Raw genomic sequence first — 24,514 nt, 5'->3', positions numbered from 1 at the left:
TGTTAAATTTATTTTTTTTGGCAAGATTTAGGATCACAATTGCTCGTTTGTCTCGTTATTGAATGTTATTTTTATCAATTATAAGAGATATTGGAGACCATAGATTAATAACAAAACAGATAGAACACTAGATGTCGTCTGTTCACGATTTAGGGGTTTTTCGTTTACAATAACCCTGAGGCAGAAGCCCAAAGAAGTTACGCGCATGACGCGATGAATAGCAAGAGAGAAAGAGAGCATGCGCTTAACTCCTTCTGCCTCAGGGTTTATTGTGAACGAAAGCCCCTAAATCTGGAAAGACGACATCTAGTGTTCTATCTGTATTGTTATTAATCTATGTTGGGGCCCAAGAAACGAAAAAAATCAAAAAATAAGAATAATACCGTAATTTTATTCACAGTTTCATGTATGTAGTGACTATAAATAAAATAACCAAAAACTATTAAATCACATATAATTTTCAAAAAGCCTTCTTTTAAGCATTTCGATTTTTAAATCGATTATTCTACATATATAATATATAATAAACAGGAATCTGTAGAACACGATTGTTTTCACTTCTCTAATATTCAATTTTGTAATTCCTGCTTGTTAAATCTGTTAAATTATTTAGACTTCAAATTACAAGATTATAATTGCCACACTTTTCGGGAGAAGGAAGTTTTTACAGTTTTTGGCACTTATTTCCTTTCAATCTTGTCAATTTTCAAATTGCAGTAACTTTGTTATTGTTTGGAACTTTTCCAATCTGTAAAAAGATTTAAGTAATCAAAATATAAACGTTTTGTTTTATTGTAACTATGGATTCACTTCTTTTTCTTTAAATATTGTTAAAAATGACCGCCATTTTCTTAAATGCATAATTCAGCTCTAATGCGAAAATTAACTAAAACTCTTAGAAGTACAGGGTGTCCCAATAAACATGGGAATTCAGTGACGAATTCGATATCGTCTTTTCAAATAATTCTTTGATTTAGTATAGCGATACCTACTGAGAAAGCTGTAATCTGTAAGAGTTTTGTCTGCTATGTTCACAATTTGTTTGTTTTTGTTTGCCTGCATACAGTTGTACTTAGTAAAAAGTCTTCACTGTTCATCTTAAGGAGACATTATAGACACATCTTTACAGCCATTTACCGTTTTCATAAAATAAACTCTAGCAGACATAATTATGTTTTGGCTTTTGAAATTAGGTATTACAATGCTAATTCATAACAAAGACGATATTGAATTCGTCACTGAATTCCCATGTTTTTTTGGGACACCCTGTATGTTGGTCGGGTTGACTTTGAAGAGTAATAACTCTTTAACGAAAGGAGGTATCTGAAAGTTAGAGGTAGTTCTTGACCTTGGCTATCTCCGTGCAAAATCAGTTTATCCAACACGCCTGTCCAAAGAAAGGGGAAACTGTACGTGAAACGTTTTATCGAAATACTGGTGTACAGGAAAACTAATTTTTTTTTTTCTGCAATACATGTTGGGGATATTTTGTTATATTGCAAAACGTTCATATTAAAATCTCTTTATGATTTTTTAAAAGTTTGCTTCTTGAAATTTAATTTGAGGCATTCAACTCAATCGGTTCAAAACTCTTATAATCTATAATAAGTTCCGTTATAGCATTTTAAGCTTAAAATCGGAAAAATTAAATCACATTCATAACTATCCACCTCTTCAATATGTGGATTAAGTTAATCCTCTTGTTCGTCTTCGGATTCTAGATCCTTGGCATCTCTTCTCTCACCAGCCTGGTTGTACATGTGGGGCTCAGATTCCCTGTACAGTGCAGTGTACATGTATAACAGTGTACAGTTTATACAGTGTGCAGTTCAAAATATTTTATGAGCCTATTAAATAATGATGTAAACCTGTTAAAGATCCTAAAAAGATCCTAAATACTAAATAATGATGTAAACCTGTTAAAGATTTTAAAAAGATCCTAAATACAAAATAATACTGTAAACCTGTTATAGCCTTTATTGATATTTTTTCCGTTAAACCAACGCTTGCTCCACTGAAAATAAAAATTATAATAAAAAAAAAAATTTATAGTAATGAAATTTTTTTTATAAATTATTTTGTCCTTAAAAATACAGGGTTACCCACAAGGGATGAGACTGCTGACAGTGACAGTGTTTAAATTTGATTATCTAATTTTAGGCATCTGTCGGAAATATAGGCTCTATTGTCAAAGTTCTGTGCAAAGTCGTCTCTAAAATCTCATGCTTTGTGGGACTGGGACACCATGTAAAAATACCTGACAGAAGAATTTCAAGGTGATAGAATGCATGTCTCCTGTAAATGCTCCCTGATCCGACCATCTGAAAACAATTACAAATAGTTTTCGTGAATTGATTTTCGAGAAATGTTCTTTGGCTTTTATTTAGTTATCATAATTGTTTTGAAGGGACTTAATTACTAGCTTGGGACCCTGAAGGGACGTAATTACTAGCTCGGAANATTCTACCCCTCATTAAACAGTTAAGCACGCTCTATTTACAACGGTATCCTATACATAATACAATACAACTATAAATGAGGAAGATGTTGTCGTTTTTCTTTCTGAAAAAATGCTGAATTCTGGTCATATCATTCTTCTCTCTACTGCATAAATCTGCAAGTCACGTCGCAGTCATTCTTTTTCACATTTTCAGCTAGGAAATCTGATTTTCAGCTTGAAAATCAGATTTTCAGCTAGAAAATCAGATTTTCAGCTTGAAAATCAGATTTTCAGCTAGAAAATCAGAATTTCGGCTAGAAAAACAAGAATCTTTTTCTAATTTTTCCTGAGACAAAGGGTTGGTAACGTTATGAATCAGGTTTGTGTGACTTAGATGAACTTGATATAAAGTAGACTATATACAGTCTTTTTAACCGAACGTAAATTCTTTAAATAATGTTTCCCTGAAAGATTGATTGATAAAATGGTTAGAATGGTTAGAATGGTTAGGATGGTAAGAATGGTTAGAATGGTTAGAATGGTTAGAATGGTTAGAATGGTTAGAATGGTTAGAATGGTAAGAATAGTTAGAATGGTTAGAATGGTTAGAATGGTTAGAATGGTTAGAATGGTTAGGATGGTTAGAATGGTTAGAATGGTTAGAATGGTTTCGAATGGTTAGAATGGTTAGAAGGGTTAGAATGGTTAGAATGGTTAGAATAGAATGGTTAGAATGTTTAGGATGGTTAGAATGGTTAGAATTGTTAGAATGCTTAGGATGGTTAGAATGGGTAGAATGGGTAGAATGAATAGAATGGTTAGAATGGTTAGAAGGGTCAAAATGGTTGAAATGGTTAGAATGGTTAGAATGGTTAAATTTAGAGTGTATTTTGATATTTCTATGAAAAATTGAACTTACGAGACGGCATTATATAAATGTTGTTTAAGCGGATCACGACACGTGTTTGCAGATTTGTTGCTTAAAAGAGGTCTTCCGCCATTTTCAATCTGAAGAAATATTGTTTTATTATGTTTTTATAAAATTGTTCATTGTTCATGTATTTTAAAAATTGTTGATAAAAGTAACAACTATCTTGTTTTTTATCAAGCCGGAAGAGAAAATTATATCTTATTATTAAATTGTGCTTTCTAAAATAAATGATTTGAATAAACTTAAAGATTTATATCATAGGTTTTTACCTGAGGAAGATACACTACCACTCCCCTTCTTAGAGCCTCCTGTTTGTATAAAAAACATTAAATCAGGATCAAAATATAATTAAATATAATTAAATATAATTAATTTCTAGAATTGACAATTAAATTCTTTCATGCCTTTCAAGGATTTCTTTACAATTCATATATTCCTTTATCTTTCCTTTAAAGGATTACAATACAATTCTTTCGGACCTTTCAAGGATTCCATTAGAGTTGTTTCAGACCTTTGTGGCAAAAACTCAATTTCTTTAATAGACCTTTCAAGCATTTCAATACAGCTTTGTATAATTTATTTCAAGGATTATAATAGAATTGTATCTTTCTTGACAATTATTACAATAAAATAGTATGATTCCTTTCAAGGATTATATTACATTCCGAAATTATTTCAGACCTTTCAAAGATTACAAAAAGATGTTTTCAGGCTTTTCAAAGATTAAAATAAAATTCTATCAGAATTTATTAAAAATTGCCATAATATTGTATCACTCCTTTTAAGGATTTCAGTACAGTTAAATCATTCCCTTTAAGAATCACCATAAAATGCTGTCTTGCATTCCTATAAAAATTATAATAAAGTTTCAGAAATCCTTTAGGAATTGCAGTACAATTTAAGAATAAAATTTAAAGTTTCTTATTATAACAAAATTTTGAGTTTGTCCAAACTTTGTGGAAATACAGAGTCATGTCCGATTTACAAAGGTACCTGTAAAAGCTTTGTCCGATTAAAAATTACTGAGATATCCATTTATTTCTCTCTATTAAAGAAAATTTCAATTGTGGTTTCGATCTACAAATGTGACTTGCGGACTTCTGCTGCAAAAATATGGAGGAAATTGTGAGAATGTGGAAGACGATACCTGGCCGCCTAAAACAAACTCCACAAGATTCACCGGAATGAGATAGAACGGATACGGGGCATTGTACTTTCGGTCTAACGCGTGTGATCTTGATCATAACATATTTTCTGAACACTCTAGTAAAAGTTATAGGAAATATATATACTGGAAGTTACTTTATGCGCTTCATAAGAGATCGACCTCACGTCCTCTATAAGATTGTCAAAATTTTCAAGCTTTAAAATAACGATAAGGATGCCGTTGTGAATCGGACAAACCCGTTTTTTTTTAAATGGGAGGCCCACTTGAAATTACGCTTTTGCATTCCCTTTTATGCTAATCTACCTGGTAAAGACAATCTGATTCTGTAAGTTGTTGTTCAGGGTCTCCAGCTAGTCGAGGAATATCATCTAGTTGAATCTGCTGTTGGAAATCAGGCCAACGATTGGGGCAGTGGGTTTTATATGTAAATCCAAACTGCTAAAGATTGGCCATGACACTATACCACAATGTTTTAAAGTTTAAATGTAAATACATATATATTTATATTTATGTATTATAGGACCAATTAAATCAATAACAAGAGAAAGTTGAACCGCGTAGAATATGTTGAACCATTTCTCTTCAGCTTGACCTGAGGCCGAATTGAAAGAATTTGATCAGCGGCTCAAATATGGTTGGAATTCCACTTAAAATTGTATTCAATGTTTCAAGATTTAAGCAGGCGCTGAATTGATACCGGGTTTAAAGCGGATTTGAGACACGGCTCCAATTTATTAAATTCGGATTCTGGTGAGCCAGAGAAGGGGTTCAACTACTTTTAGCATTCATTTAATCCATGTAGTTATGCCCATCATATTCATCTTCATATGAAAGCATAAAAATATAGATCAAACCCAGAATGCTACTTTTTGTCGTGAAAACCAATGACCATTGTGGTAAAAATAGTTTTCTAAAAATTTTCCCAAAAATCTTGAAATAAGAAAATATTAATTATAAATTCCTAAAAGAACCTGTTTGTCTGAGTATAGAAAATATTCCTGTGAAGGGGGATAATCTTTCTCATCAACAATATCTCGAGTCAGATGATGATACCTCAAGGAAATATTCATATTAACTAATGTATATATTCATATTATCTCAAGTAAATATTCATATTATCTCTAGTAAATATTCATATTATCTCAAGTAAATATTCATATTATCTCAAGTAAATATTCATATTATCTCAAGTAAATATTCATATTATCTCAAGTAAATATTCATATTATCTCAAGTAAATATTCATATTATCTCTAGTAAATATTCATATTATCTCAAGTATATATTCATATTATCTCAAGTAAATATCCATATTATCTCAAGTAAATATTCGTATTACCTCATGTAAATATTTACATTATCTCAAGTTAGATGATGAGATATCGAGTAAATATTATAATTCAGATTTACAGACCCATGAACATACTGGGGAATAGGATGGAAATCCATGAATTATTTCTGCAGGAATTATTTTCTAATTCCTTTATCTCTCCAACCTGATTTCGTGAACCTTTGATATTTCAAACTAAGAAATCTGAGAGCCAAAGTTAGAAATATCAAAGGTTTACATCATCAGGCTGCAAAGATAAAGGAATTAGGTTGCTCTTTTTAGTACAATTAAATATCTGTTAAGAAATATACAGCTTTTAGTAAAAGATGAAACTAAGACGTTCTAAAGTTTTTAAAATGTATTTAAGGTTAAATCTGCTGTGTTGAAATTAATATTATTTTATATAAATTAAATATTTGTTAAATGATCCACAGAATAGAGAAAGGAAACGAGGAAAATTAGTCGTCATATTCTAGACAGTCTCGTCTTTAAAGTGTCACAACGCCTTGGCCTTTGGTTTTACCTTACCAACTCACTTTTACTTTTTTGTAATCCTAGACATATACATTTTAAAATTACGCGCTTAAAGCTTAGTTTCAAAGGAGCATTTCTCAAAATACTGCACGATTTTTAAATGAGAGGGAGTGCATCTTGGTTTGCAGTGACATATATTTCTCACCTTATAATTCTTTTCATTTTGAGTTTAGTTTCTACAGGGTTTACTTCATCAAAGTAAACAGTAACACCAACTTCTACAAGAAGAGATTACAATAAAAAATGTCTTGATCAGCATAATTTCTCATTTTTATAAAACTTTTGTAAATTTTCATAAAACTTTGAAAATATAAAATATAAATCTTAGATAGAATATTCTACAACCTTGATAAAATACAAAAAAATTGAAAGAACCTTGCGATATAACGACTGGAATTCGTTTATGGTTTCTTAAAATTTTTTTTGGAACTCTTTATGAAACATTATTTAAAGAAATATTTATCATTGTGATAAACTTGGATATGACATCGGAGCATTGTAAACAAACTTATAAGTGCTCCCACAATCTGGAAAAGGGAAGGACCGAATCTTTGAAAAATTCAACCAGTCACTGTGTGAAGCAATTTTTTAAGATTTACATATCCCCCCCCCTCCCCCTTTAATGAAGTGTTTGCCCCTGGATTCTTTGTTTTGATCTCCTCTCAGCGTAGAACACATGATTTGACGCATCAGAGATGGGTCAATTTCAAAGATAATATATATATAGATATGCAGGCAGGTAGAAACCTCCTTCCTAAATTGCTTGTACCTATTTTTGTACCTCTGAGATAAAGTGCAAGTTGTAGTAATACTACGTATATGATATAGTTACATTTCATCTATATATAAATTTGGCTTGTCTGTTTGGGTGTCTGTCTGTTTGTTTGTTTGTATCCAATAAACGTCAATACGGCTGAACCGGTCGGCCCAAATTTTTTGTAGGACATCACGTGACCACAAGGAAGGTTTACGAATGATAAAAATTTTAAGAAATGTGTTTTAAATGTTTTTAATTTTGTGAAAAAAACTCAATAACAACCTTTTTTCAGAAAACATGCCACATACTCATACAAGAAGATGTTGTGTATATAATTGTTCAAGCAACAACACTATGGATGAAATGAAGTTTTACATGTTTCCAAAGGACCCGAGTCAAAGGGAAATTTGGAAAAATGTTGTAAATCGCCCTGACTATGCAATCAAAAAGAACAGTTACATGTGCATGTTACATTTTGCTAAATCTCAGTATACCAGAGGATTACGACTTGTACATGGTGCAGTGCCATCATGCAACCCGGAACTAGAGAATTTTATGAACTGTTCAATGTTAGGTAATAAAATGTTAAACTAATAGTAATTTCGTATTCGAGCGTAAGATTAAAATATATTGCAAAAGTTGAAAACCAAAATCTAAAAACAGGCCAAAGAACAAAACTGTCCAAACAAATTTTATTCGCAAACCAGTAGAATTTTCATTTGTTGTAAACGTTTTAGATGAACTAGTTTATTGAAATACAGTTAAAATGTAACATGAAGAGCCAGGAGCAACCGACCATAGTAGTGTTGAATGGGATGTATTGTTTGACCGGATCCTGTCCGCTATTAGGACTTTGTCCTAGATTCGATGTACTTTTTAGTCATAATTTTTATTTAAATTGCGTTAATTTACGTATGCCATTCAGTACAACTTGCACATTTAAACTTTGTCTAGTCAAATTCCTACCTCAGTTTTATTTGCATTGATTAATTTGTTTCATTAAGTACAATATGCAGTATACATTGTTGATACTATAGTACGCATTTAGTGTTATCACGCATAAACAAAGTGATAAATTAGCAACAATCCAGAGGATAAAATGCCATGCGTACGACAGAGATGGTGCTGTTTGCACCTTTTCTCAAGACCTCAAAATTTATACCTGCCTGCATATCTATATATATATTATCTTTGGTCAATTCCAAGAAGTATGAAATAGAAGGGAGATACAACTGACGCGGCCCACCCTAACATATGATTATACATGCTTTGCAGACGGGTACTCCATTTAAATAAGAAATATTTAGAATAGGTTATTGTATACGCGGTAATTGTACATCATACAAATATTTCTTATACAAATGTAGTACCGTCTGCCAAGCATGTATAATCATATGGTAGGGCCGCGTCAGTTATATCTCCCTTCTTTCATACTCCTAAGTCAATACTCAATATATATTTCTTGGATTGTTTACACATTTTTTACAGTGTGTGTACCTGGCATAGCAATATCGTCATAGTCAAGACAATCCTCACTGTACTCCTGAGTATTTAATTCTGGTTACACAGAAACTGGTGGTATCAAGGTTCTATGTTAAGGTTACATCAGAGAAACTGGTGGTATCAAGGTTCTATGTTAAGGTTACATCAGAGAAACTGGTGGTATCAAGGTTCTATGTTAAGGTTGCTTACTCTAGATGCGCTCTAATGTACAGAGAAACTGGTGGTATCCAGGTTCTATGTTAAGGTTGCTTACTCTAGATGCGCTCTCATGTACAGAAAAAAGGTGGTATCCAGGTTGTATGTTAAGGTTGCTTACTCTAGATGCGCTCTCATGTACAGAGAAACTGGTGGTATCAAGGTTCTATGTTAAGGTTGCTTAATCTAAATGCGCTCTAATGTACGGAAAATGTCGTCTCCTTAGCAAAGATAGATAGAATCTGCATATGACGTCAATCTCGCCTCTATAAATGACGTCATATGCTGATTCTATCTATCTATGCTAAGGAGACGACGTTTTCCGTACATTGAAGCGCATCTATGAGTAAGCAACCTTATTGTGGTATGCAATTTTTTTTCTCTTAACAGAAACAATGAAGGAAATTGAAAGCACAGGGCGTCCTACATCATTGTCTCGTGCATTGTTGTAAATTGAGGGTTTTAAGTACATAACAGAACATTTTAAAACCGTATGGTTAAAAAACATTATTTTGTAAATTCACCTCCAAAGTGTTTTTATGTAAGTATTATAGTGCTCAAGCTTGAGGAAAACACAAGATGATAAAGTACGTTCTGTAATTGCAGATCTCCTTTAGTTCGTTCATTTTTCTGGAATATTCATTCTTAGTGAACTCTACCTCAAGCTTTTCATTTAATGGTTTCTTCAAGATATCTGATTTGCCGGCTTCAGAATCAGGGATTCTATACATTGAAATTATCATAATTATAATTATAATTATCATAAATATTATTATTATTATTATTATTACTATTATTATAAATATTATTATTATTATTATTTTTATTTTTATTGCTATTGTTATTATTACTATAATTAAAATTAATTACACATTAATTACATCATTAAAGCATTAAATACTTTTTACATTTGCAGCATTTGTGATAATTAGTGGTCCAGGATACAGTTAGAAGATACTGAGAGGTCACGGATACAGGTAGAGGAGGCTGAGAGGTCACGGATACAGGTAAAAGATACCGAGAGGCCACGGATACAGGTAGAGGATACTGAGAGGTCACAAAAACAGGTAGAAGATACTGAGAGGTCACGGATACAGGTAGAGGATAATTAGTGGTCTAGGATACAGTTAGAAGATACTGAGAGGTCACGGATACAGGTAGAGGATACTGAGAGGTCACGGATACAGGTAGAAGATACTGAGAGGTCACGGATACAGGTAGAGGATACTGAGAGGTCACGGATACAGGTAGAGGATAATTAGTGGTCTAGGATACAGTTAGAAGATACTGAGAGGTCTACAGGTAGAGGATACTGAGAGGTCACGGATACAGGTAGAAGATACTGAGAGGTCACGGATACAGGTAGAGGATACTGAGAGGTCACGGATACAGTTAGAGGATACTGAGAGGTCACGGATACAGGTAGAGGATAATTAGTGGTCAAAGATACAGATTACAGGTAGAGAATAATAAGAGGTCTAGTATATGCACTAAATAGCGACTACTTAAGAGCATTATACAGATGGAGATCATACCATGTTTGATTTATTTAATTAAAGAATCAGAGTGGACGATAGAATTTCTAAATAATAGAATATAAAAATTTAATCTTTATTTCAGGCCCCAATAACCCTGTATCCCTTCATGTGGAAAAGAATCAAACTTCCCTCACACCCTAACACAAGAGAAATAAATCCCCCCTATTCTCTCCCTATACTACTCAAAGTATGTACTTGAAATTGTACAAGTGTACAATGTCATTTAAACATAAACAATCCCTCTGATTTATGTACATATATTTAACGTTATAATGAGGGAGTGTAAGCGTAACTTAAAGTGACCCTCTATGCAATAATTACAACGCCGGGTTTACAACGGTACCCTTAAAGCCAAATCTGATTTAAGATTGTGAAAGATGCCGTCGTTTTCTGACTTGGAAAAGATTTTATTTCTGTGAGATTCTCCATGGCTTCCTATTATAAAAAAGAAATGGGAAAGTCACTTCAAAATGTGGCATTGCTATCTTTTTATCGAGGGTCACTTGAAATTACGCTTACAGTCCGTTGAAAGATTAATTACTATGTTTAAATATTAATTTCTTGATGCAAGGTTAGGAAATAGAAATTCAGAGTTTGAAGAAAATTTGAAATATATACCTGGGTTGGTTTACGCACTCGGTATCCCCCCCGGTCATAAATTGGAAGACAGTCATCTTAGATCTAAAAAGTTGTCTTATAGAGTCTAAGTCCTGTAAAGGCTGGGTGGCTTGAATTCTCTGAATCAATGCATATTCCCTTGGATAAGGTCTCAGAGTCTAAAAGTATAGACTTCAAGTGGAATGCATGCTCAATGTTAATTCCAAAGTGCTCAATTATTTTAAATATATTCACTACTTTGCACTAACAGCTATACTCACCAGTCCAACATTAAACAAATCCTCTTTAAGTTAAGTTATCTAAATTCAAGAAGTGAAGAAAGAGATATCGTCAAAAATGAGAGTTGTTGGGTCAGAAACGGACAAAACGGAATCAGACGCGTAATGGAGGTTCAGCCTAGGGGGGCGCAGTTTTGGCGCACGTAAGCGCGCCGAATTTTTTTTTTGCACCTTCCTAACGGTGGATGTGCACCACCCTAAAAAACCGATATTAAGAAAAAAATAAAGTTTAAAATCTATATTAACTACCTGAAGGCTGACTATTAAAAAATCTGAATATATATGTAAGTTTACTGTTTAATAAACTGGAGCCTACCTCTGGCTCTAGGGGGGGCCTAGAGGGGTGTAAGTCCTGGGGGGGGGCACTGGGGTAACGGCCCCCCACTACTCGCCTGCCTATACCCCCTTTCATTTTTTAAGATTTGAATTTTTACCTTGTCTTTATCCTCATAGGTTTACTATTCCCGGAGTTTATTTCCTGCTGATGAGCTTTGGTTGCAAGATCTCGGATTTTTTCAAGAATAGATTTAGGAAACTTGAACATGCCAATTGCATGGTATCTCAGACTAGGGTTACTGAAGGAGGCCTGCATATAAGATTAAAATATCAATTGCATGGTATCTCAGACTAGGGTTACTGAAGGAGGCCTGCATATAAGATTAAAATATTAATTGCATGATATCTCAAACTAGGGTTACAGAAGGAGGCCTGCAGTGCATAGATAAGATTAAAATGTTATTGTTTATTCCTACCTCAGTATAGTTATTCCTACCTCTAGTATAGTTTATTCTTACCTCTAGTATAGTTTAATCCTACCTCTTGTATAGTTTATTTCTACCTCTAGTATAGTTATTCCTACCTATATTATAGTTTATTCCTACCTCTAGTATAGTTTATTCCTACCTCTAGTATAGTTTATTCCTACCTCTAGTATAGTTTATTCCTACCTCTAGTTCAGCAAAAACTTCCCCACTCCAGTCCTTCTCAAACATAGAACAAGGGGATACAAAATAAAGCTCTTCAGGTTCATCAAAAATCTAAAAACATTTCGTTTGTTATTTTTAATGTTATCCCTATGTCTTAGCAACCTGATGGTGAGTATTCTTATTCTAATCTTAATATCTATGCAACAGCTGATGGTGGAAACCTTTGAAATTTTTAACCTAGACAATTCGACATAACGAATATAAATTGTTTTGAATTTGACATCGGGTTGCAACGATATAGGGATTAGTCAATTAGAGTTTGTGGCAAGAACTCAGTTCCTTTCTTCTTTACTTTTTGCTTCTTATCGTTAAACGAAATATCAATTTGATAGGATCTCATGAAACTTTTATAAATCTTTAACAAAGTGATAGAATCAAGAGAGGATGATAGGAATAACTATCAACTAGGAACTTTTAATCAGGAAATAAATCAACATTATGCTAAACTTGTGTGAAGGTTAACACAGTGAAAACACTTTATTATTTCAAGGAGAATTTTAAATTCACTTTCTGAATTGTAAAAGTAATTATGCTTACAAATATAACCCTTTTCAAATTTTAATTTAAAATTTGCATTAATTTGATCGTTAGGTATACAATAAATTGATAAGTTGTTACAATAAAGTTATTAAGCGGTAGATAAAATTGTTTAGTCGGTATACAATAAAGCGATAAGTCGGCTCATTAAAGTTATGAAGCGGTAGATAAAATTGTTAAGTCGGTATACAATAAAGCGATAAGTCGGCACATTAAAGTTATGAAGCGGTAGATAAAATTGTTTAGTCGGTACAATAAAGTGATAAGTCGGCACATTAAAGTTATTAAGCGGTAGATAAAATTGTTTAGTCGGTACAATAAAGTGATAAGTCGGCACAATAAGCGGTACAGTACAGTTCTGTTGGCACACGCTTAATAAACGATTTTTAGTTGTATTTTAAACGTCTTTAAATCGTTGATTGTGAAGTAAAAAATTTCCATCTTTAACTCGTCTAAAACTCAAATTTGAAATTAAGAACAAAAAGTCATTTAATAAACTATTATTACTTGCATTTTAAACGATTTTAAATAATGTTTTTTGAAGTAGAAATAACTTCAATTTAGACGACTAAAAGTCGCTTGATAAGTGATTTAAAATCGTAAATTTTGATTCAGGTACTCAAAACACCTGTTCAAACCGGTTTTATGAATCAGCTGATGGGTCAGCATTATTACTCATTCCCGATTTAAAAAAAAGTATTTTACGTGTAATATGAATCAGGGGATGTCTAGCTCGGAAATTTATTAAGTAAAAAAGTGCATTTAAAAAATATCCGTAACAAAAAAAATTTGACTTTCCACTCGAGTGAAATTTAAGTAGCCTAGGGTTTTATATCGCTTATTAAGAAGCTATAAATTTCTATTGCAAAATAAGCAACTTTTTTGTTGAAAATAGGCTAAATTTTTTGTCGCTCACTTGGCAGCTGTACATTTCAGCTGCAAAATAAGCGTTTTTTGTGTGTTAATTATAATTGTGATTTTTTGTTGAAAATAAGCGATTTTATTTGTTTAGAGTAAGCGATGTAATCGGATGCCATCCAACTTTTACATCATCGGTGATCATTGGTGGGACATAAAAACTTTTACTTACCGCCCCGTATGCATTGTAAAGTTCATTTCTGAGAATAACTCCGATCCGCTGGAAGGTTTTTTGAGCTCTGAGCCAGGGCGACATACAAGTATTTATAATAACAGCTATACTTCCATCACCTTTAGCATCCAGTCCAAGGGAGTTCTAAACGTTAATTTATCTATTAAACGGACTAATTTCAAGTGACCCTCCATGCAAAGATGACAATGCCCGATTCACAACAGTACCCCTGAAACATTTAGAGGATGAAAAATTTGGAATATGCTGACGTTATTCTTGGTTTAAAAGTGTTTAATTATGATTATTTCTGTATGTTTTCCTGTAGTAGAAATGCGCAAATCATTTTTGTAGATAAACCTCAATTAATCCTCTATTATACCAAGCTTTTAAGGGTACCGTTGTGCATCGGGTATTGCAATCTTTGCATGGAGGGGGGACACGCCCTGCTCGCGACAATACCATTTAAACCTTTTTTTAATCAATAATGTGGAAGTTATTGTCATTTTCATAACTTGAAAAATAATTTAATTCTGATAATTTCTTAGATTGTTTTCTCGAGCAGAAATGAGCAAGTCTAGTTTGAAGAGAAACCCCAAAATTGAAAATAATCATTTTTGAAGGGATAAATTAAATATCGCTCAAAAAAATAATGTGTTTCAAAATATAAAAAAAAATGAATTTGATGGGATATACCTTCATTTCTTGATATGCTCCACTATGTGATATACCTTCATTTCTTGATATGCTCCACTATGTGATATACCTTCATTTCTTGATATGCTCCACTATGTGATATACCTTCATTTCTTGATATGCTCCACTATGTGATATACCTTCATTTCTTGAAATGCTCTACTATGTGATATACCTTCATTTCTTGATATGCTCCACTAGGTGATATACCTTCATTTCTTGATATGCTCCACTATGTGATATAACTTCATTTCTTGATATGCTCCACTATGTGATATACCTTCATTTCTTGATATGCTCCACTATGACTCTCCTTTCCCCAGGAAGTTGCGTTTAAAATAATCTGAATACCTCTTTAACAAATATGGGATTTTAATGAACCATGCTTCATACATTTTCACATTATTAAAGAATACAATTATTACAGCTGATTTTATTGATGATATTCAAGTAGTTTGTGGAGCTACCGTGGTCCTGGTTCAAAATCAGCTTTAACTTTAGAACTTATTTTCACCCATTAATTAATAGTAAATTTTCCATATTTGCTGTTCTTTACGTTTGGACTATATATTTCAAACATTAAAGAATGTAAACTTATTCAACCATTTTTAATAAATATTGAGGAAAAATTAAAAATATTCCAATATAGGCAGGATGTACTTAGTTCGTTGTGTTCTTGTTATCACTGTAAAACCATGTTTATAATATAATATGATATGTGTACCTGTCAACCATGTTTATAATATTATATGATATGTGTACCTGTCAACCATGTTTATAATACAATATGATATGTGTACCTGTCAACCATGTTTATAATATTATATGATATGTGTACCTGTCAACCATGTTTATAATATTATATGATATGTGTACCTGTCAACCATGTTTATAATATAATATGATATGTGTACCTGTCAACCATGTTTATAATATGATATGATATGTGTACCTGTCAACCATGTTTATAATATTATATGATATGTGTACCTGTCAACCATGTTTATAATATAATATGATATGTGTACCTGTCAACCATGTTTATAATATTATATGATATGTGTACCTGTCAACCATGTTTATAATATAATATGATATGTGTACCTGTCAACCATGTTAGGCCGCTCAAAAGAATGAGAACATCGTTTATAAAAGTTCTTGACAAATCTCCTCTGCAGATCACAATCAGTATTGTTCTCCCATACACTCAACTCTGCATTCCATTTTCTGAAAAAAATGCATTTTAAAAACTTTTCAAGGAACTGATTGCTCTCCGTAAACTCTAATTTTCTAATCCTTCAGCTGGATGTAACCAATGATGAACTATTTCCATGAATTAAGATAAGTTTAAAAAGAAATTGAACACCTGATGGTGTAAGCCTTTGGTATTATATAAAACTTTGACAGGTTTGCAAATGAAAGATCTACTACTACTACAGTTTATCATAATTTAGTTAAAATTTTCAAACTTCAACAGGCGCTGGCTCTGAAAAGGTCAGTGAGGTTATTGATATTTTTGGAACTGCTATCATGCTATGGTTTTTATCAAATACAATAAAGACGACAATTCTATTTTATTTTTGAACAAGCTTTTTTTAAATTGCATGTTTACAAGTAAACAACGAGAAGTTGTTAATAGACAGCTTCTTTTTGTTTCCATGTTTATGTGTATCCATGCTGTTTAAAAGGCGCTTGGTAGAGAAAAGAAAATTGAAATCGAAATTCGTCTGTATTGTATTGATATGTACGACGACGACTACAAGAGCGGAGTGAACTGAGATCCTTGAAATTCTGAAAGTATTGTTTAATAAACACAATCAGTAGAAGTTCCAATTCTCTGTGTACTGTTAAACATTGCCTTTCTGTGAAGTGTTGAAGATTTCAAATTATACCTGACATTGAGAGACAAACAATTGATTAGAGTGTCTGGTCCATTCTCATTTATAAACTTCATAGCCTCGGTATTCTAAAATATTTGATTAATTTATTTCAATTCTAAAGTCAACAAAAGAAATCATTTCATGACATATTGAACAAAGTTCACATCTTGCTAAACTGTATAATTGTTATTAATCTTTAACAGACACAGTTAAATATTATCAAAGTTCCAGCAATTCAAAAATTCCCAGATCAATAGTTTGAAATTTTGAATTAAAGAGAGGTAGATGAACTTGGTAAGAGAGAGGTAGATGAACTAGGTAAGAGAGAGGTAGATGAACTAGGTAAGAGATAGGTAGATGAACTAGGTAAGAGAGAGGTAGAGGAACTAGGTAAGAGAGAGGTAGATGAACAAGGTAAGAGAGAGGTAGATGAACTAGGTAAGAGAGAGGTAGATGAACTAGGTAAGTGAGAGGTAGATGAACTAGGTAAGAGAGAGGTAGAGGAACTAGGTAAGAGAGAGGTAGAGGAACAAGGTAAGAGAAAGATAGAGGAACTAGGTATAAGAGAGGTAGTTGAACTAGATAAGAGAGAGGTAGATGAACTAGGTAAGAGAGAGGTAGAGGAACTAGGTAAGAGATAGGTAGATGAACTATGTAAGAGAGAGGTAGTTGAACTAGATAAGAAAGAGTTAGATGAACTAGGTAAGCGAGAGATAGATGTTCTAGGTAAGAGAGAGGTAGAGGAGCTAGGTAAGAAAGAGGTAGTTGAACTAGGTAAGATAGAGGTAGATGAACTAGGTAAGCGAGAGGTAGATGAACTAGGTTAGCGAGAGCTATATGAACTAGGTAAGAGAGGTAGAGGAGCTAGGTACGAAAGAGGTAGTTGAACTAGATAATAGAGAGGTAGCTGAGCTAGGTACGAAAGAGATAGTTGAACTAGATAAGAGAGAGGTAGCTGAACTAGGTAAGAGAGAGGTAGATGAACTAGGTAAGAGAGAGGAAGATGAACTAGGTAAGAGAGAGGTAGTTGAACTAGATAAGAGAGAGGTAGATGAACTAGATAAGAGAGAGGTAGATGAACTAAATAAGTGAACTAAGTTGTAGACTTCAGATATTTTAAATAAAGATTTCTGCTGGATCTAATAATCAAAGTTTGAAATATCAAAGGTTTACCCCATCAGGTTTGAAAGATATATGGCTTAGAAAGTTTGAGTTTGTGCCAAATACTATTACTTAATTGGAGACTGATTAAATTCTTAAGAATAAATTAGCAAGATAGATTTACCATTTGCAATCTCCAGTTTTCTGCCTGAAGTATTTCACGTCTTATCTTGGGTTTACTCCAGCCATTAAACTCCTCCAGAACAGGGATAGCAGGGACAACAAGGAAGGGGTCAACTTAACAGAGGTCAGATTTAATAAATAATGAAAAGTAGTTGAACTAGGTGAGTTAAACTACTTCTCTAGACTATTTCATGAATAATTGAACGGTAAAATTGCAGATAGTATTTTCTGTTAATTTAATTACAAACTATTACTAAAAAGTAAATAGCTATTAGTATAGTCGAAGTCCTAAAAGTAGACAGGACAGGATCGAACATTGCATCCGATCAACACTACTAATGGTCGGCAGTTCCTGGCCCTTCAAAAAAATGTTAAATCCTCTTTTCTTACAAAAATCTTAAAAACTTGTCTTCAGTCATCATAATTCTTTAGTTCATAATCCTATAGTGTTTAATACTTCATGTGGAATAATATATCAAATCTAGGATTTTTCCATTTGGGTAAAATGCGTCATGACTGGTTGAAATAGATCCACCTACAGTTAGGGTTGTTAATCGTTTTTGAAAACGATCGTTAAACGATCGTTTTTTGTTTCGTTTTCAGAAACGATCGTTTCCTTTTCGGAAAAAACGATCGTTTTTAAAAACGACCCACTCGTTTTGAACTTTTAGAAAACGAATAGCGATCGTTTTTGAAAACGATCGTTTTTATTAAAACGATTTGCGATCGTTTTTAAATTTTTTTTATTGACAATTATGTTAACGATCGTTAACGAAGGGTCGTCGTTAACGATCGTTAACGAAAGGTCGTCGTTAACGATCGTTAACGAAGGGTTGTCGTTAACGATCGTTAACGAAACGACGAACTTTATCAAAACGGTTGTTTTTGGAAAAAAATTACATGCAACTTTATTGAATGTCGTCTTACATGAAGTTTAACAGTTGTGGGGGAGTTAAAACTCCTTGATATTTTCTTAAAAACTACTCAATGATAAGTACAGATGCCCTTCAGGTCGGTTTCCTCTCTTCGTTAACGATCGTTAACGAAGGGGTCGTCGTTAACGATCGTTAACGAAGGGTTGTCGTTAACGATCGTTAACGAAGGGTCGTCGTTAACGATCGTTAACGAAGGGTTGTCGTTAACGATCTTTAACGAAGGGTCGTCGTTAACGATCGTTAACGAAACAACGAATTTTATAAAACGATCGTTTTTAACAGCGAGCGTTTTGAAAAACGATCGTTTTAAAAACTACCATTTTTAAAAAAACGAACTTTTTAAAAAACGATCGTTTTCGATTTTTCGTCGTCGTTTTCATAACGAAACGATCGTTTTTCTGAAAAATGAAAACGTTAACATCCCTACCTACAGTGGTAGGCGATTAAAACAATACAATGAAGACGACTTTTTCTTTACACCTTGATTTTTATCAAGCTTTTTTTCGAATTAAAGTTTACAAGTAAACAAAGAGAAGCTTTTTTATTTGACAGCTTCTCTTGGCTTCTCTGTTTATGTGTATCCTGGCTGTTTAACAGCATGATATAAATCAAAATTGAAATCGAAAGTCGTCTTCATTGTATTGATATAATCGCTTACCACTGCATACAAAATGGATCAGCTAAATAATTTTAAAAAGTGCCTTTCCCAAATATCTGACCAACCCCTTTAATGTGGTAATATTGACCCACAGCGAGTACATGATACCTGATCTCTCTAAGCTGACCCATAGCGAGTACATGACACCTGATCTCTCTAAGCTAACCCACAGCGAGTACATGATACCTGATCTCTCTAAGCTGACACACAGCGAGTACATGATACCTGATTTCTCTAAGCTGACCAATAGCGAGTACATGATACCTGATCTCTCTAAGCTGACCCGCAGCGAGTAATGATACCTGATCTCTCTAAGCTGACCCGCAGCAAGTAATGATACCTAATCTCTCTAAGATGACCCGCAGCGAGTAATGATACCTGATCTCTCTAAGCTGACCCATAGCGAGGATTTGATACCTGATCTCTCTCTAAGCTGACCCGCAGCTAGTAATGATACCTGATCTCTCTAAGCTGACCCGCAGCGAGTAATGATACCTGATCTCTCTAAGCTGACCAGCAGCGAGTAATGATACCTGATCTCTCTAAGCTGACCCATAGCGAGTACATAATACCAGCAGAGAAAGTACATTGTTCCAACAACAATCCATATCCCATATTGTGAAGACCTGTATCATGGAAAAATCAAAACCAATTTTATATCTAAAAGGGCCTGGGCACAATTTTACGTGATTTTCCATTTGCAAAGTGAAATGTCCGATACACATCGGAACCCCTTTAAACCGTTGTCTAATCCCCCTGGTTTAGCCAGGGCGAGATGCATTCGGTTTCTTCTATTGGAATTCAATCCTGCTTTTGTCTATAATTCAACAATCTTTAAACTTACCCAGTTGACAATTAACACTTTGACGTTTGTTAGACCTGTTTCCTCTCCTCACTATTCATCCCCTACCCACCATGAGTTATCTTCTCGTTATTCCCCGTCACACGGTTTACAAACGTCCCCCCCCCCCTGACCTCTCCAATCCTTCCCTATTCCCTACCTATAACCTTGTGGGATAACCAGACCCCTGCACTTGCAGCTCCAGGTTTGGACCCATCGATACCAAACAGATTTATCTCTTCATTATTCCCTGTTCCATGGTTCACATACGCAGCTTTCTGGGCCAGAAACTTTCGGATATTTCCATTCCTAGTTTTATCATTTTTAAATTGACAAAATTATTACTGGATTGAAATTAATTAGATTTCTTTAAAAAAATCAAAATCCTCAAATTTTTCAAATGTTATTTTCATTCAAGACATATCTCAAGAAAAAGTTGGGATTATTTTTGAGAGATGAGCGCGAAGCGTCTGTAATCCTAGTACCTGTATAATAAACCACCAGCAGGATAAGGGCAAAACCCACTTTTATGAGGATCCAAGGTTACAGAGTTCGCCTGGTGCATAACACTCAGCTGCTTGGTAAAATGTTTACTAAACAAAGTATAAAATTTTATTAAAAAACTTAATTCTCCCTCCCCCCCTCTCACAACCTACCTCTTTAAACTGAATACAATATTTTCCTCCAGAAAGTAATAAATTTAAAAGATTTTTTAAATTCTGAATTTGGGAAAATAGACGATTTTTTCGCAAGAATTATCAGAAAAGGCAACAACTAATATTTTAAATTTTTCATTTTTTTTCCGAAATCATTCCCACCTTTAAATATTTATGGCTTCTGTCCAATACATTTCAGAGGTTTTTTACAATTTTACTGTTCTGTAAGAAAACAGTTCCAATATTTAAAAACTTGAGCATTTCAAAGTTTGCTTTTTTTAACTATGCAGAATTTGTATAGGAAAAAACCACAGTTTTTGGTTAGTTTTTTGTATATATATATATATACACTCACACTCTAATTAAAGGGAACTGAACACTCACACTCTAATTTAAAGGGAACTGAACACTCACACTCTAATTAAAGGGAACTGAACACTCAAACCCTAGCTTTCCAATCCCTATCTTTGCAATCTCCTCTGCTGACTCTTTGATATTTCAAACTTTGAATTTTGTTAGAAAAGTATATGTTAAGTTAGAAATATCAAAGGTTTACTCCATCAGATTGCAAGGGAAAAAATTATGAAACTTTTGAAGAGTTTAAAAGTTTTTACCTTAGATGGCCCTGGAGTTCTGAGAATAGTTGCAAAGTATCCACCCCAAGCACCGTCAATATGAATATAAAATGTCAACCCTCTCTTCTCAAAACTCTTTCTCAACAGCAGTACCTTGGAATGTGTATTGTTTGTTATACAATATACATCTTTTTCTTCTATGGATAAAAAACGTCAAAATTCTGAACCGATCGGGCCCAAATTTGACATTCAGATCTAGCAGAATTCTTAGTTTACGACATCAGGTTGCAAAAATAAAGGGATTAGAAAACTATTGTATGAGCAGAGTTATATATTCCTTCACAAATAATGAATAATAACTGAACAGTAACCACTGGAAACTGAACAGAAGGTAAAATTACTGATCCATCTTTGTCACCTTGTAGCTCCTCTAGTTTTAATTTTAGGCACCAGTATAAGACAATCAAATTTAACTAATTACTTTTTAGAAATTAAAAACATTTCTTTCTTCCTAAACGCTTTTCAATAGGAGGAGTTATGGTTGAAAAAATGTAAAATTTTAATCATATCTCCAAGTTACATTAGTTTGACGTGAAAAATATTTTGAATGAACATCACAAGGCCGAATTTTAAGAATTTGAGCCGCGGCTTAAATTTGAGTCGCGGCTAAAATATAGTTGGTTCCACTTAAAATTATATTCAATGTTTCAAGATTTAAGCCAGCGCTCAATTGAAACCGGTTTTTAGCGGATTTAAGACCCGGCTCAAATTCATTAAATTCGGACTCTGGTCTAAGTTACCTACAGCTCCCTCTTGAGCAGTACCAAACACAACTGTAACTTCTACATGGTCTAAGTTATCTACAGCACCCTCCTGAGCAGTACCAAACACAACAGTAACTCCTACCTGGTCTAAGTTATCTACAGCACCCTCCTGAGTAGTACCAAAGACAACTGTAACTCCTACCTGGTCTAAGTTATCTACAGCTCCCTCCTGAGTAGTACCAAACACAACTGTAACTTCTACCTGGTCTAAGTTATCTACAACACCATCCTGAGTAGTACCAATTACAACTGTAACTTCTACCTGGTCTAAGTTATCTACAGCACCCTCCTGAGTAGTACCAAACACAACGGTAACTTTTACCTGGTCTAAGTTATCTACAGCACCCTCCTGAGTAGTACCAAACACAACTGTAACTTCTACCTGGTCTAAGTTATCTACAGCACCCTACTGTGTAGTACCAAAGACAACTGTAACTTTTACCTGGTCTAAGTTATCTACAGGCCCTCCTGAGTAGTATCAAACGCAACTGTATCTCCTACCTGGTCTAAGTTATCTACAGCACCCTCCTGAATAGTACCAAACACAACTGTAACTTCTACCTGGTCTAAGTTATCTACAGCACCCTCCTGAGTAGTACCAAACAACAACTGTAACTTCTACCTGGTCTAAGTTATCTACAGCACCCTCCTGAGTAGTACCAAAGACAACTGTAACGCCTACCTGGTCTAAGTTATCTACAGCACCCTCCTGAGTAGTACCAAACACAACTGTATCTCCTACCTGATCTAAGTTATCTACAGCTCCCTCTTGAGTAGTACCAATCACAATTGTAACTTTTACCTGGTCTAAGTTATCTACAGCACCCTCCTGAGTAGTACCAAACACAACTGTAACGCCTATCACTGGAATTCTATTTTCTAAACAGTGTTCTAACATTTTCTCCAGTTCTGCCACATCCATTCTACAAGATTTATCCAGGGGCACTTTTACCAGATTATTCCGTCCAATTCCTAACAAGAACATAATAAAAATGACATTTAAAATTGTCGTTAATCAATGGAGATCTTAGAAGGAAAAATTAAATGAACAATATCATTTTCAGACTCTTGGGATTTTAAATTGTTGTCTAACATCTTTATGTCAGAAGAAAGGATGGAAAGTAGAGAAACTATTTACATAAAGTAGTAATCTCGATTTGCCTCAAATTTTGATTGGGGAACTCGGGAGAACCCCTGGAATGTTCTTAGCTTGGTTTTGAGATTCTAAGTTGAGTGGGTCGACTTTTATATGGAAAAATAACTACGATCGTAGTTTACGACCAAGAGATGTTAAACGGCGGGAGTAACTTTGAGTAACTTGGGGAACGCTGGGTTTCCAAGCTAGTGTGTAATAAATTTAATGAACCAGGACAGGAGTTCTTATATCTCAATTTAGAAAAAAAGCCCTTTTTCGAAATCCCAGGATGGCTAAAATGAGGTCACCATTGTTTTGAGCATATTTTATTAGCATTTTCAAATTAAAAAGGTGTCTCTTAACTCTCATGTTTATTTTGCCACCCTGTACAAACAAATAGATAATATAACTCTCATGTTTATTTTGCCACCCTGTACAAACAAATAGATAATATAACTCTCATGTTTATTTTGCCACCCTGTACAAACAAATAGATAATATAAGTCTCATGTTTATTTTGCCACCCTGTACAAACAAATAGATAATATAACTCTCATGTTTATTTTGGCTCCCTGTACAAACAAATAGATAATATAACTTTCCTAGTATATTTGCTCCTTTATCCCAGCTGTAATGCCTTGAGCCTGGAACAAACCATTTACCCGCACAAGAGACAGAATCCTTGGATAACTCTGCCTGAAAACAAACAAGGTAAATATATTAAATGTCGGGGTTTCAAGGGAAGCACAATTTTTTGGTGTTTTTTAGTTTCATGAAAGGAAAATAAGATTTCTAAAGGAGCACTACGTCTTGGGTGGGATGCTGCACCCCCCCCCCCGATGTACGCCGTTGCTGAACCTTTGACTGTAAAAAAGTTCAAAGACACGCTTCTTATCCGCAAACAACCTTATGCATGGTTCAGAAGTTGTTGATTATAAGATATCAGTGTTTAAATTGACAAACACGATGGAAACTTAGAAATCTATAAATATAAAATTGTTATCTCTGATTGTTTGTATTTCCAATCAAAACTCACGAACCCCTTGATCGAATTGTTTAGAATTTAGATTTTAAGATTCTAAGTTGAGTGATGGGTCAACTCTTTTAGAGGAAAATAGCTAAAATCGT

General features: G+C 33.8%; 1 protein-coding gene across 1 annotated transcript; it reads right to left on the bottom strand.

Moving 5' to 3' along the window:
- Positions 1-1,271: 1,271 nt before the first annotated feature.
- On the bottom strand, positions 1,272-22,561 carry LOC111699967 (uncharacterized). The gene is made up of 23 exons (XM_023470769.1): positions 22,514-22,561; positions 21,467-21,580; positions 20,682-20,789; positions 20,357-20,505; positions 19,889-19,981; positions 17,764-17,876; positions 16,491-16,564; positions 15,703-15,825; positions 14,879-14,951; positions 13,906-14,049; positions 12,240-12,329; positions 11,727-11,878; positions 11,015-11,077; positions 9,518-9,581; positions 8,658-8,703; positions 6,549-6,621; positions 5,511-5,592; positions 4,843-4,977; positions 3,641-3,679; positions 3,360-3,448; positions 2,258-2,321; positions 1,965-2,014; positions 1,272-1,776 (listed from the first exon to the last, which is right to left on the bottom strand). The coding sequence occupies exons 3-23, from the start codon at positions 20,759-20,761 to the stop codon at positions 1,692-1,694; spliced, it is 1,881 nt and encodes a 626-aa protein (XP_023326537.1). The 5' UTR covers positions 20,762-20,789; positions 21,467-21,580; positions 22,514-22,561; the 3' UTR covers positions 1,272-1,691.
- Positions 22,562-24,514: the final 1,953 nt, after the last annotated feature.

Source organism: Eurytemora carolleeae, unplaced genomic scaffold, assembly GCF_000591075.1.
Source record: "Eurytemora carolleeae unplaced genomic scaffold, Eaff_2.0 scaffold103, whole genome shotgun sequence".
In the NCBI taxonomy this organism is placed as follows: Eukaryota; Metazoa; Arthropoda; class Copepoda; order Calanoida; family Temoridae; genus Eurytemora; species Eurytemora carolleeae.
Note: the sequence above shows the minus strand (reverse complement) of the source record. Positions and strands in the feature narration are given on the sequence as shown.

Bases quoted from the DNA above. Each gene is read 5' to 3' on its own strand.
- LOC111699967 (XM_023470769.1), bottom strand. From the start codon at position 20,761: ATGCACCAGGCGAACTCTGTAACCTTGGATCCTCATAAAAGTGGGTTT. The intron at 8,704-9,517 runs GTAGAGTTCACT...TTAAATACTCAG, and splicing joins CATTAAATGAAAAGCTTGAG to GAGTACAGTGAGGATTGTCT. The intron at 4,978-5,510 runs GTTCTTTTAGGA...GCCAATCTTTAG, and splicing joins TTCTATACTCAGACAAACAG to CAGTTTGGATTTACATATAA.